General features: G+C 39.7%; 1 protein-coding gene across 1 annotated transcript in view; it reads right to left on the reverse strand.

Annotated features, from left to right (window-relative positions):
- Positions 1-7,137: 7,137 nt before the first annotated feature.
- The window catches only part of CHL1 (cell adhesion molecule L1 like), a 91,724-nt gene continuing 83,889 nt past the window's right edge, over positions 7,138-14,972 (reverse strand). The window contains exons 25-28 of the mRNA XM_050904989.1: positions 11,014-11,175; positions 10,201-10,332; positions 9,274-9,346; positions 7,138-7,354 (exon numbers count right to left, since the gene is read on the reverse strand). Coding sequence (XP_050760946.1) covers positions 7,138-7,354; positions 9,274-9,346; positions 10,201-10,332; positions 11,014-11,175 — 584 coding nt within the window. The remainder of the gene's footprint in view (positions 7,355-9,273; positions 9,347-10,200; positions 10,333-11,013; positions 11,176-14,972) is intronic.

Here is a 14,972-nt window from a genome sequence, read left to right on the forward strand (position 1 = left end):
GCAATTTTTTTTTTTAAATGCAAAGAGTGCTGCAGCCAGGCAGGAATGTCTCCTGCGCCTACAGAGATGCTCTGTAAATGGAAGCAGGACAGCGGGTATTGCCAGCTGTGGGGCCAGGCAGTGGGGCAGGGTGGTTTTTTACAGAAATACCCATATCTCCGGGCAGTGGCAGGGTGGGACAGCCCTTCTGTGCAGCTTTAGCCACATCAAACGGGGATGTGGCCTCAGTGAGGCCACCAGGGCCTCGAGCACGGCAAAAACAACGCACAGGTCTTGTGAAATAAGGCTTATAAATCTGCAGAGCTTACACATTTCCAATGAGTGAGACTGCTGGTATCTCCCACTGGGTGAGTGACTGACTTCTCTGCGCTTCAAGCTTATTAACAGATGGTAAAAGTCCAAAAGCAATGACATTTCATTGTAATACTGAAGAACGGAATTAAATGTTTGAACATTAGAAATAATGCTCTCCCCCAAAATAGTGCCAATAACGCCAACTTGGTATTAAAAGCAAAATGTCAAATAAAAGTATTTTGGTCCCGTACTTTCTCCTTAAACTTTTGCTCAGGGATTTGTCGGCTGGGTGTCAGCAGAGGTTGTGGGATGTGGTGAGCTGGGATCTGCAGCCCATGCACTTGATGGTGGCAGCAGCATCTTTATTCTCACTCCAGTGAAGCACATGATTGTAAGACTTTTTCCTCTCCATTATGTTATTGAGAAAAGTGTAAATCTCATTATTCCAGAATATGAATAATAATAAAAAAAACTTGGGATGCCCTTGATGCCTTCCTGAAAGGTGAATGCTAGTTAGCACAGTCCTACTTGTTTCTGCATTTGCACTGAATGTATTCAAGAGTTTTTGCACGTAAGAATGCATTAAAAAAGCCCTGAAACCTTCCTGCTGAAGTGAAGTAGCTAAAAACATGAGGAAGAAAAAAATGTACAAGAGCATTCTTTCGCTGGGTGAAATACTCTTGCAATAGCACAGAAACCACGCCGGGGTTGGAAGGCAGGGATTATTCTCTGTGTAAGTAATTTGTCTCACAGTTGAGCACTGCTAGATCTTTCAAATTTCTGTTAAATGCCTTTTCTTTTTTTTTTTTTTTGAAAAACAGATTTTGCAGCAATATCGGCTGCCATGGATCTGTCTGCTGATTTTTAATGAGTCCTCAGTAGTGGCAGTTTTGCTGTTTCAGGTATCAGACGGGTGTACCTGTGTGCAGCGCACGGGTCCTGCCCGGTTAACCTTTCTCCATTGACAGGCAGAGTAGAATTAAAAAAATCATGTAACACTGAATATTTGGGGGGGAATGGGGGGAAGACAGAATGACCATTTTAATACTCAGTAACAAAAGAACTCAGGTATTTTGCTCTTTTCCTATTTTCCTTGGCAAACAAAGAACATTTGTTATATTTCTAAATAATGAATACCTATAGATTTCAGACTTTTAGCATAAGTGGAGTTTTCCCTAACTAAGGGATAAGAAGAAAAGAATGAGTATTACTGGGTTTCTAGGTGCCTGGATATTTATAAAATCACCATTGTTCTGGTGATCTTTAATGAAGACGAGTAGAAATTCACGCTGCTGATCTTTATAGCTGTATTCTACCACGTGTAACTGGATCAGCTCCTTTCACCTCTGTTCATGCCTGGTATGTTGAGCTTTTGTCTTCCATTTCATGGCTAAGTGTATTTTAATACTGGATAATGTTATTTTTGTGGGTATTTCACATGCCACTTAGCTTAAAGTTCTGTGTGCTTGGGAGGCTATGTGATGTTAACCGACACAGAGTATATAAAGCATGTTATAGATGCTAACATTATAGAGGACGATGGTTTGATCCAGGAGATGATCATACCATGAAATAAATGAGGCATTTGAATTCAGGGTGTTTGCAGTTCAGGTTCATCCTTGCTTTGGTGTAGATCATACCTAGATGGTTGTCTGTCCCTGGTGTCCGACAGTCCCAGAGGAAGCCAAGGGCAGCTCGACCTTGGTGTGGGGCTGAGAAAACCCACCACAGACCATAAGCTAGAGAGGACTATGAATGACAATTAAAACAGATTCCCAGCAAAGAAATGGTATCAGGAGAAAAAAAAACCAAACCAAAACGAAAGAGAAACTTGCTGATTACAGCTAAGGCTTTTGAAGATTACATCAAGTCAAACTTTTATTAGCAAAGTTGTATTTCATGTAAAATGAAAATATCTTTTAAAACCATACGTGCACATCTGCATGATACAAACAGCAACTACAGTACAACACATTTCTCTAAACTTTAATAAATGCACACTAACATTTAGCTCAAAAAGTAACATTGTAACGGTGACACCACATTTGCTTTGATCTTTTCTCATGAAATTACAAAGTATCTTGTTTAAAGTAATAATAATAAAAAACGAAACAGACAGTATGCTTTGGCTCAAACCCACCTACTGGTTCCTGCCTGAAAACTGAACAAATCAGTGCAGATCACTTGAGACTTTTACATAGAAGATACGGAGCTGCAATGTAAACATGTACTGGTACTCCAACACGGTTTATACGCCTTATTTTGAAATACTAGACATTAACAGAGATGCAGCTGAGGGCTTGATCCATTGTCAAACAAAGGAAAGTCTCTTGCCGTGAAGAATTTCCTTTCTTTATATCTGTTCTTACAGGTATGTAAAATAATCTAGATTTACCGCTCATCTGCAAAATAATGACTATAAAAAATTATGATGAGATTTCCTTTCAGAAGCACGCAAGGATCAGTGAATGTTATTCTAACTTTAGTTTACAAAACTGCATGAGGAATTACTGTTAAAAACCCCCACCTTTTTATATAGAAAGATTGTGCTAGTATTTGTTTTCATCTCGAAAATCGTATCGGCCTGAAAACTTTTATTAAAACCTCTCATGTATTGGATCTGACCTATTCAGTCAATGGAAGTAGTTATCAGAAAAAGAGCTACTCATTAAAATTTGTGTAATAAGAACACAACAGAACAAATATCATAAATCATTAAATGATATGCTAATTAGATCCATTTAAAACTTGAGTTACAAAGAAGGTTTTTTAATTTATTATACATACACACACATTTTTATCCAGAGGGGAAAATCATTTTCTGATTTGGTTCCTAATTCTGCTCTTCCTAAAGATTCAGGCCCAGAAGGGCTTCGATACGCAGTCCTGTACCGTTATCCTTGCTGAAGAGCAGAGTCAAGCGCAAGAGAGGTTTTCTTGAGCCTGGGTCCCCAAATTTTGCCAGAGAATGGAGCTGGGGCCATTCCTACAAGTTCTTGACTATGCAATTACAGTAGATATTTTTTTTTTTTTAAATAAAAACCTAAGTCTGAGATTACAATCCATACCAAATCAATGGTACGCTGCTCTGTGAACGCAAACGGCTCACTTGCATGGGAGCTAGGCGCACAAGGTTTTTTTCCCCATTAGTTAGGAAGAGCTGGTTTTATTTGCTTAATCTTATGCACAGTCAAAACTGCACGACTTTTTGAGAAACTTCCATCCCTCTCTTGTTCCAAAGGAGGCTGCTTAAATCCGCAAGCCAGGATTCCTGGTGCCAGGGAAATGCCTCCTCCTTGCTGGATGAAATTGCATCCCGGGTTGACTAAAATATCAAATCTGAAAGTGTCATTTCCCCTCTCACACTTGTACTGCCAGCAAAATGCAACGGCGTATCGCAACCAAATGTAACCGAACTAACAGCCATGGCACTGGGTAATTAATAATTCCCTATCCAGCATGGTCTGCGTGCTCACACGGCTGGCCATCCCTGACTCCCTCTTCCCAGCAGGCAGTCTGAAATTCCCTGCTAGGTATTAATTAATGGAATCACCACAGATTTCCATCGACCAATTTTAATAAACACTCCTGGCCAGGGTTAAAAAAAGAAAATAAAAAAAAGTTATTGGATTTAATGTACTATTTCAGAACTGCAGTACAGTTGGTGATACTTTTTATTCAGCCTACATGGCCACACTTCCTCTCACCTGTAACAGACTGCCCTAGAAAAAAATGCAGCCCATCTCCTGGCAATGACAAAAAGCTGCTCAGGAAAATCTAAGCTTGCTCTGTTAGGTTACTTTTGAAAGCAAATCTCAAACACCATTAGCTTCCTGCACTTTCCAAGGTACACTGTATGAGTGGTACCCTTACAATAGAAAATAAAACCCCAATGGGAGAAAAAAAAAAAAAAGGAAAAGAAATGATTGGGAAAGAGAAAAAAGCTCAGGTGAGTGAGATTCCCCGGGAGTTTTAGCCATTTGTTTAATATTCATTGGGCATATTCCTCAAAAGTCAGTGCACACTGTACAAATTCCATTGCACATCTTTTTGTCACTGTATGATTTTTAGGCCCTGAGGCATCATGAAACACCAACATTAAGATTTAAGGATCCGAATTAAAATTTTAATAGAAAAAGCACTCATACCGGCACAGATGAGTAGCACATCACAGGAATGTCATAAACATCTCTTAGCAGCAACAGAGCAAGTGATAGCACAGGGGATTTATATTCATTATTCGATAACTTGACACTCACTAATATGATTTGAAATTTGTGTCTGTTTAACATAGGAATTTTCTGGGACAAGGAGTCTAGCTGATCTGCAGCGACCCGAAGGACAAGAAAATGGACGACTGGGACTGCGGATGGGTCGCACCCAGCCTCACCCATGGGTGTCTGCCCAAAGCCCTGCCCTGGTTAGTGACCCCACGGCTGGGAGAGCTCTGCCGGGCTCAGGTCCAGCCCTTCCCCAGCCCTCTGCACGGGGAGGTTAGCGAGGCTTTGGGGGAGTCCAGCCCAATTTTGTTCCCTAAATTTGTTCCTATTTCAAAGACCCCCTGAGCATGCGCTAGTGCGGACGATTCCTAAAGGAAATATACATTAAAAACAGCCCAAAGCTTGCAACAAAGGTTGTCACAAGCCTAATCAGTTCTTAGACTTTATCTGGTTTGGGCTGCAGCAGACAAGAGTCAGCAGATAACGATCCTGGTGGGAAATGCCTCTGTTGACAAGATGCCAATTTTCACGTTTCTCCAATTATGCACTCCCTTCTTTCTAAAATGAAGATTTTTTTTCCAAAATGAAAATGACTGTGGACTTTTTCAGCATTTGGATTGAGTGAAATACAGAAAATAAAACTTTATAAATAATAAAAAGTGAATGACTTGGGTCACTGACATGGAGCGGGGTGATTTTTGCCTCAGGGCAGATTTCCACTCATCCCTTTATACTCATACGCACGGCATCACTGGGGGTTTCGGGCCGGCTGTTTGGGCTTTGCTTTTCCCAAATAGAGGCTATATGAAAAGCCCTGACAAGCTAAAATTAAAAAAAAAAAAAAGAAAAAGAAAAAAGAGGAACAGATATGCAGAAGCATCGAGCACCAAAGGCCACTTACTGCTTTCAGAAATGGCTGAGCGCTGGGGAGGAGCCCGCGCGTAAGGTAAGCTGCACAGGAACCACGGCCTTTCTCCTGGTGACAACCTACGTTTCTGTGGGCAACTAACGGGTCTTAATTGTAGCCCTTACTGGGAACTCGTAACCATGTGAGTAATTCTTGCTTCCTCTCTTTCTTCCATTGAAGTAATGGAGACCATGAAGGAGCCACTGGGGATATTTGCCTAATTACTATCACGATGCAAAACGGCTTTTAGGATCTATTCCTCCTGCAGTAACTATTTAAAAAAAAAATTATAATTGAAGTGACAGTCATTTGTAAGTGCAAGAAGAAATGAAGCCACATTGATACTGTAGTCAAATAAGCATATTCAAAAATACAAATGCTTTTAAAGAAATTCAGGAGATTCCACTATAAAAAGACCAAAAAAATGTGCTGTACAGCTTTGCTGAGTTAGTGTTGGAGAGGCAAAGAAAAGAATCAGATTTAAACCAGCATTCAGTAAACAAAATATAAAAGAAACTATACCATAATATTTTCTCTTTGCTTCTGCTTTTGTTTATTTAACAATGAATAGCTTGAAAATAAACGATCTCTGGAAAGTCAGGTAGGTCTATTGTATGTGATACTAGGAAGATGTGAGATTTATATGACCGGTATACACATAACTCCCTCTGAAAACTAGCATTGCTGGTCCAAACTCATATTGAGAAGCAGTCCTATTCATTCCTACACAGCTATACAGACTCATGCTAGCAACATGTCTCATTTCCAAATAAAACAAGGCTGATTTTTACTTGTGTCAATATTAATATCATATGTACAACGTCTCCATGAAAGGTATGCTAGCGCACAAATATACAGATATGAGACAGACAACAAGCATTTTGCTTAGAAATGCAGCTTGCAGAGACTCGGGAAAACAAATTAAAATACTTTCTAATGATGGTGGATGGGAACCCTGTTTTGCCTTGCCACAGGAAAGTTACTGCAGCTTAACTTATTTAAGGAAATAGTGCCAGCTACTGGACAGAAGATCCATCCACAAGGCCAGAGCTTTGTCTTTTAAGAGCAATTTTTCTGTGGATAAAGTTGCATCTCTAAGTATTGGTAGTTGCAGTCAGCTGTAACCACTAAAATAATTTTAGAGTATCATAAGCAAAGGAGTTTATTTCTTTGTGAAAAATTATACAATATATAGAATATATTTCTCCGGTATTTTAGATTATTGTTTTTCTCAGTAGGATGCATTGTGTCACTTTGCAGAGTAACCTGCTGGTTTTGTTTGATTTTCTCGTTGTGTTATAACCTCTACAATGCCGAGGCCACGGTACATGAGGGAATACTACATACAAATGTATGTACAAAGTGACAACAGCCATACAGGAAAAAAAAGTACTATACAGAGAAACATATTCCAAACCTAAGAAACACATGGAGTAGCAGTTAAGTACACAGATGTAACACTGAGTAATTCTGTTTTGGTGAGACTAAGACATTTTGTATAGCAAAGAATTGTTTGTTTTGTTTTAATTAGAAGAAAACACCTGGAAATTAGGATGGAAAATCATCTTTTAGTGGCAGTGACTTATTTTTATATTACCTGGATGTCAGGTTCCTGACTGGCTCAATTGGCAACCTGCTTCCAATCACATGCGGTAACTGTGGGGTACTAATCAAGATAAATATCACAATTAAACACGAATCATTCTTGCTAATGTTTTAGGCGTGGAGAGGAAAAGTTGCCGTAGAACTCCCAGTGCTTTCCACTGATCCTTTTTCCTTAGATCCAGAATAAGCTCCAATAAATGAACCATCTTCATTGAACATCCCATGCTCCCCTTCTCCATAATCTACCAGACTATCAGCACTTTCAGTGGCTTTAATGTCCCCGTTAATTGACTGGAGGCTGCCTTTCAGTGGCTTTTCATCGCTGTCACTACAAAACAAAGAAATGCCTTTCCGAAAATCTAGCTTTTAATTGCAAGCATGGAAACTGCTCTTTTATTGCGAAAGAAAGCAGCAGGAGGGAAAAGCGAGGGAAACATTTCTATGGGGGCTGTACATTGAGAATGATCTGACCCCGTGAGTCCTGCTCGGTCTGGTGCACCTCAAACAGGTCATGCACACCGACCTGAATTCCCCACGTACATGATTTTGTGATTATTACAACAATGGAATTGGTTAAAAAGGCAAACATCAATGAAGACTAGACGTGTGTTTTGGGTTTTTTCCCCCTTTTGCCTTGGACAGACAGAAGGATGGACAGAAAGTGAAGGGGAAAGAAAAGGCAATGTTGGAAAGGATCTGAGGGATCCGTATCAGCGATCAGTGCTGATGTCAAGTCTTCGGCACCTTGCAGAAAGGGACATTTACATTTTACAAAACAGTGGGCAATATTCTGGGCCTATTTATTTCATTTTTCTTTTGAGGTGGGTGGGTGAATGACGTAAAGTTGTGGGATGAGGCATCAGCTGTAGGTTATATCTCACTGCTTTGTGAGCATTTGATTTTAGACGACTAACAGAGGGGCTTTTTTCCCTTTTTTCATTTGTTCTGCTGTTATCTTACTGTAACTGATGGAGTTTCTGTCTGTAAAGGGGCGGAACAGGGAAAAACTAAAGCAGAATCAGAGTGTCTGTATCTGCTCATATGCAGTCTATGTTCAATGGCCATTTCATGAAAAAGGACAGACCCACCACCAAAATTCAGGAAAAAAAGGAAATTCCACTGGCCATTCCTCCTAATGCTACCGCAGAAGAAGAATGCAAGGAGTTTGACTTCTGACTGAACATGACATTTGGGGGGATTGGGAATATAAATTAAAAGATTACAAAAAAACCAAATTAGGCCTCTGAACTAGGTACATAATTACTCAGTTATGGCCCTTGCTGATGCCAACTCAGTGTCAAAGCTTTGGTAATGTTACCTAAGGAAGGACAGAGAAATGTACCTGAACTTTACCTCTTCAGCATATAATCAATAACGTGTATAATCACTACAGTAAAAATATTTGTTACTTTTCTGCACATGGCATTTCTATTTATAAAAAAGACAAGTTTGGAGTTTGGGGGGAAAGGAGGGGGGTCAAAGTTATTAACCTCAGGACTTTCTTACCTTTCTAAATATTTGTCCCATTAGAAAGCATTAAAAATTAAATAAAGATGAAATTATGCAGAAAAAAATCCCTATTCCAGTACAAATAATGTAGTATATATAAAGTGGGATTTCAACAGAAATTTTATGCCCTTAAGGCCAGCGACACCAGTTTTCCAGCACGGTTCTTACAATGATGTATTTTTTTTCATACCTCAGTTACGTAATATTGTAAGCTTTAATTATTTTGAAGCAGCCAAAGTGATAATTTCAGTTCTCCTACAGAAACTTCTGTAGTGAGGTTTGTTTGGGTTTTGCCATCTCTTACTGTATTTCAAGCTTTTCTTTGTTTTCTTCCACAAAATGAGCATTCCCCATATTACACGATTTGGGCCTGACTGGGTTTCAGAAACCCACTGAAGACATGAAAGTCTTTCTATTGACTTCAGTGGACATTACAGCAGGAACCTAAATTATAATATATATTTACATTATTCATACAATGCTAATTAAAAAAACCCAAAAAACAAGTGAAAAATAACCACTGATACATCAACATTTACTTATATCCCAACTTGGATGGATTTAAGTATACTGGATATACCTTTATATTCCTACTATTATCCACTCCTATGAGGTTTGCTTCGAAAATGAAAAATAGCGTTAATTGCATGCTATAAAAATGTCCTAAATAATGATGACATCTGGAAGCAAACAAAACCCCAACAAACACAAACGCTTGTTAAAGCAGGTCCTATTTACCTATATTCCCCAAAGATTTCATCTTTTATTGATTGAGCTTCGGGATCTGGATGCAAATCTTCTTTTTCTTTCACTGTACAAATAAAATAAAGCACAGATCTGTACGCCATGTTCCGCCGTGGACTTTTCTTTTCGCAGGTGCAATGGGAAAACCGCCTGTCATCACTTACAGCCTAACCTGGAGGGCAGCAGCTCGCACCGCATGTCTGGCTGGACACAATCAGCATGCTTCCATCGAGGGTTTGGGGCCATTCCCTCATTTTTAAGAAAGCTAGCAGGTGTTTATAGAATCATAGAATGGTTTGGGTTGGAAGGGGCCTTTAAAGGTCATCTAGTCCAACCCCACTGCAATGAGCAGGGACACCTTCAGCTAGATCAGGTTGCTCAGAGCCCCGTCCAGCCTGACCTTGAATGTTTCCAGGGATGGGGCATCTACCACCTCTCTGGACAACCAGATTTATACTTAAATATTTACACTTAAATCCTTACAGATTGCTTTGAAAACTACAGAATTACTTTCAGCAAAATATTCTATTGTTAAGCAGTTTGGCTACCCCTGGAAGTTATATCAGTTAGTATGCCAAGTAGCAGTTATCAGGTGGAACGTGAGCAGGTAGCCCTGCTAACAGGGGCTCAGAGGTGCAGCTGGTGAAGGACCTTGACTCTAAGGCTGGATTAAATACTGGAAGATTCAACGAGCACTATCAAAGGCCTTAGCAAGATCTCTGACCAGCACACAGCACTATCTCACCCAGAGAGCACACGTTCACTTATATTCATTAGAATCCATTCTGCGGATATTTATCAAAAGCTACAAATCCTAATTGGATGTTTCGGCTGGCGGCTTTGCAGCCTCCAGAGGTAAAAGTCTGAAGGATGCTTGTTATTAACATGTGAACATAGCGAAAGGACAGTAAATCCATTTACCTGAATATTTTCCTCCTTTATTTCTTCTGACAAAGCAAATAGTTAGCAGCAGTAAGGTGAGCAAAGCGATGGCGCACATCAGTCCAATAAACCACCCCTGGGTGGAAATTCCATCGTAAATGCCAGCATAGGCTTTGTGAAACAGAAGAGGAGTAAAAAAGATGACAATTAATCAGAGGAAAAGGGCATCACCCTACTATAACACGAACACATAACATGTTCTTCACTGGATTCTAATTGAATCAGTCTATCACTACTTATTGTGTTCAACCTGAAGAAATACAAGACAGAAATATGTCCAGAGCGTGACATTTTTAGGTTTAAGGGGAATGCGCAGTCTACAAGGCACAATACAGACATTTTGGAAAGGTAATTCTGAGAGAGTAGTTGACTCAAAGGATTAATGCCAAATAGGAAAGCTGAACAGAGAATTGTTAAGCCTCTCATGCAAAAGCAGTTTTGCGAAAGAAATAGAGTTAAAAGTGCACCCGATACATGCAAACCACTGGACTGGCACACTTAAAATGGATTCTATCACAGCACTACCCTTTCAAAATCGCATAGGAGGGAAAACTGTTTTGTAAAGGTTTGTAATTGTTCCAGGCTATTGTGCGTCAAGTAAAGCGTAGGACTCAGCCGAGAACCACGGATGCGTTTACGCTCCCATGGGATTCAACTGCAAGGGTCAACTTAAAAATCACAGAACAAAACTATGATTTCGGTACACTTTCACTGCACAACGTAAGATGTAACCTCCACATTTATTTACATTGAAAACAAATCTTTATCACCTTGAAGGGTTTCATGTCTCACCTCTCCCCCTTGTCTCAATTACATCTTCAAAAATGCTATTGTTATCAACCCAATTCTTAGTCACTAGACGAACTGTATATTCAGTTCCAGGCTCAAGTGCCTCAATGGGGTGAAACTTTTGGGTGGGCTTTACTGCTTCTGCAATCTTGCCGATCCCTTTACCTATGGAATGTACATATTCAAGTCATATTGATTAATGGTAGTCATTGAACAAAAGGCCTGTGAAATGCACGGTTACAAATAATGTAAATAACACACAAATATGACACACAAGGATTTTTAACATTTGTCGTCAGATAATCTGATTTTCAAAAGCAGGCAGTAAAGTAAAAAACATTCCCCCTATTTGATTTTTAATATTCCATCAGATAAAATAAACAGCAGACTGAAGTAATCCTGATGTTTATGAAGGGGTTTGTACATTTCCCAGGATGAAAGTTAATATTGATGGGGGATTATGGATCTGCTTTAACTAATGCGTGCTTAAAAAATTACAACTTGAAAATGGGCTTGCTTTGTATAGAGAATCTGGAGTTTGATGCTTCTCCCATTGAACTGAACTCAGCAGGGAAACACAGACAGCTTGTTATCTGGAAATGGATTCTTATACGTCTCACGGAAAAAATTAACATTGGGATTTCTACTCATTTCTCTCCTGACAGTGATTTTTCCATGTCCTTTTAAATTCCACAATGCCTGCACAAAGCACTGTTTTAGATATAGCTGAAGTTTGCTTTTAAATTGATATTTAGGCATTTAAATGTTCCTGATGAGTTAAATATTTGATTAAGAGGCAGAAGGGAAATTCCAGTAGCCCTAGTTTTACAGCCTTTTTACTTGCAAAACGCCTACTGTAATTTCTGTCTGCATTAAGATTGCAGGGTATTAAATAAGCTTTTTTAAAATAGCATTTGTGGGTAACAGAAAAAAGGACATCTAGAGGGGTTAGCAATCACTGCCTGAACATGAAAAGCCTGTTCATACAAGCAAATGCAGAACTGCGTGTTGACATGGGGGATCTCTTTAGTCAACCAACGGGCACAGCACGGGAGTGTGCCTGTCCTTGATGGCAGGAGAGAGATTTTGGGGGACCGCACTTCATAAATATAACTCTTTAATTGTGTTCAGTTGCCTAATTTGCCTGCTTTATCCAAAGTCGTCTAAACTAAGGATTGAGCACACAGGATAATTTGAAAACTACTTGACCAATTAGCACTGACAGTAAAACAATGCTCGTTAATACTTAAACTAGTAAACAAGCAAAGCAAGAAGGTTGCAGAGATTAAGGCTTAGTTGACAGCTGAAGGAAAAAAAAAAAAAGATTAAGACGAATCCAAGCACAATCAAAGCAGCAGTTCAAGAGAAGTTTTCCAAGGCAACTATACGTGTATTACAATAAGCAGCTAAATTAGTAGACCACTGGGACCCAGAGAGAACACACAGAGCTGAAATACTGCTGATAGTGAAGCACAGCTTATTAGCATAAATTAATCCATCTATTGGTAATTTTTGCTAAATGAAGTATGTGAAACAGCTATAATTTTTAATCAAACTGCAAATTAAGCAACAGGATACCTCAGGTATATTTTAATTACATGTTCTAAAATCAAGACATCAGAAAAACATATTTAATGGAAACACTATCCGTAAAGCAACAAGAATGAATGCGAACCTTCAACCCATTGTGTATTAAATACCGTATAACACTTATGCATGACATGATAACCACATGGTCCAGTTTGTGCACAACACAAGTCTCCTTAGGAAGCATTTCTCCTGAATTCCTGGTAGGCAAAATGCTTAACCCTGAGCTCAATGGCAGCCCACAGCTGTGGTTTGTTGTGCATTTTCTTAAAGCAACTTAACCAGTCCGTATCTATCACCTATTTATTTCCAGCTCATGCCAGCCTCTTCTTTTTGAATCATCAGTTCTTTACAGAAGCAGAAAGGGGGAACTGATATGGCTGGAAAATCATCCTTTTCTGCCAGGTTATTGCTCAGCTGTATCAGCCCCTCCGGCCGGCCAGCCGTGCCGCTGCCCGGGCACACCGAGCAGCGCGGGGCTGGGACGCACGTACTGGGATGAGGGTTTGAGGCCAGCCTGACCTGGGGATTTACCATTGGCTCTCCAGGCTCTTTAACATCACCTATCCCAAAACACTAAACAGAATCTTTTCTTTAAAACTCGGTAGAGGTGTCCAGTGATGGGTGATTATGAGGTTTCTTTCCATGCGATTTCTTTCTGGTCTGTGTTACACACTCAATATAGTACCTACAGGGGAGAAAGCTTTGCTAATTGGGGCAAGTTTGGTGGTTGGAATAGAGAAAGCAGTGTAGCGTCCTGAAAAATAAAAGCAAAGATATACGGATAAGGAAAAGCTCAATATACTGAAAGGTCAGTGAGCTGCAGAAATTAGCTTCAGAAAATTGAAAGCAGTTGGGTTAGGTTTTTAATCTACAATAAGGGAGAAGAAGCATTAGTAATAAAGGCATATCACCAGCACTTCTCATCTTCCCCCACTATTTATCAGCCATACCATGGGACTCGCATGAACATTAAACACTGAACTGCAATTTTACAATATTCCTATCGGGCTTCAAGATTTATGAGAACAACAGAACACATATTTTTTATAGAAGCTTATGGTATAAAGGGAAAAACAACATAAACTGCCTCCAAAGACTTACAAGAGTGCTAGTTCTCCAAAAGTTTGCAAATCTGTTATAAAACATACTTATATAAAAAAGTTGGCAGTCTAATAGCTAAATACTAATTGTGGGCAACATCTTAATTTATAACCATACCTGTCTAAATACATCTGCTGCAACAAATGGAAAGTTGAACTTTCATTAATTTTCCCCTACTGCCTGGCTATTAAAAGTGTATAAATATGCATCACAAGTATCCTTCATCTTCTGGGCTTCTTTAGTGCAGGAGTGCAATTCATGCTAAATCAGGAATATTGTAAGCTATAGAGATTAGTAAGCCTGTTGTACGTAAAGTCTATTGAGAAGAATTTATAGGTGAGTTAGTGATCATCTATTTGGACTGATTGTCATTTGTAGGAGAAATCTGAGCTCAGACAAGACGACAGGTTATAGCTTGTTCATCTCTTGCTGCTTCTCTTTAGCTCTCTGTGTTGGCTACACTGGGGCTGGCTGATAGAAGAGGAAAAAGCAAAACAAAAATAGCAAAAAGACAAACAGTTAATCACAAATTTGCTTCAAGTACTGCAAGATTGATATATTTAGCGTATTATATTTAACACGCCTGTTTTTCTTGCTCAAAATTATAGGGGTTTGAAACAGTGATATACCACGTATTCCTTTTCCCAGTTGTCCTGGTTTCGGCTGGGACAGAGTTAACTTTCTTTTTAGTAGCTGGCACAGTGCTGTGTTTTGGATTTAGTGTGAGAATGATGTTGATAACACTCTGATGTTTTAGTTGTTGCTAAGTAGCGCTTATCTTAAGCCAAGGACTTTTCAGTCTCCCATGCTCTGCCAGCAAGCAGGTGTGCAAGGAGCTGGGAGGGAGCAGAGCCGGGGCAGCTGACCTGAACTAGCCAAAGGGTATTCCATACCATGGAACGTCATGCCCAGTATATAAACAGGGGGGAGCTGCCCGGAAGGCGCGGATCGCGGTTCGGGAACTAACTGAGCATCGGTCAGCGGGTGGTGAGCAATTGCATTGTGCATCACTGGTTTTTTTCTTCCCCCCCCCTTCTTTTGTTGCATTCCTTTTCATTACTATTATTATTATATTTCATTATTACTATTGTTAGTATTATATTTTACTTTAGTTATTAAACTGCTCTTATCTCAACCCACGAGTTTTACTTTTTTTTTCCTTTGCTTTCCTCCTCCTCACCCCATTGGGAGGGGGAGGGGGAAGCGGCTGCGTGGTGCTTAGTTGCTGACTGGGGTTAAACCACGACACCAGTCCAGCCTGTGTGCAGCTC

Source organism: Gymnogyps californianus, chromosome 13 (genome assembly GCF_018139145.2).
Source record: "Gymnogyps californianus isolate 813 chromosome 13, ASM1813914v2, whole genome shotgun sequence".
In the NCBI taxonomy this organism is placed as follows: domain Eukaryota; kingdom Metazoa; phylum Chordata; class Aves; order Accipitriformes; family Cathartidae; genus Gymnogyps; species Gymnogyps californianus.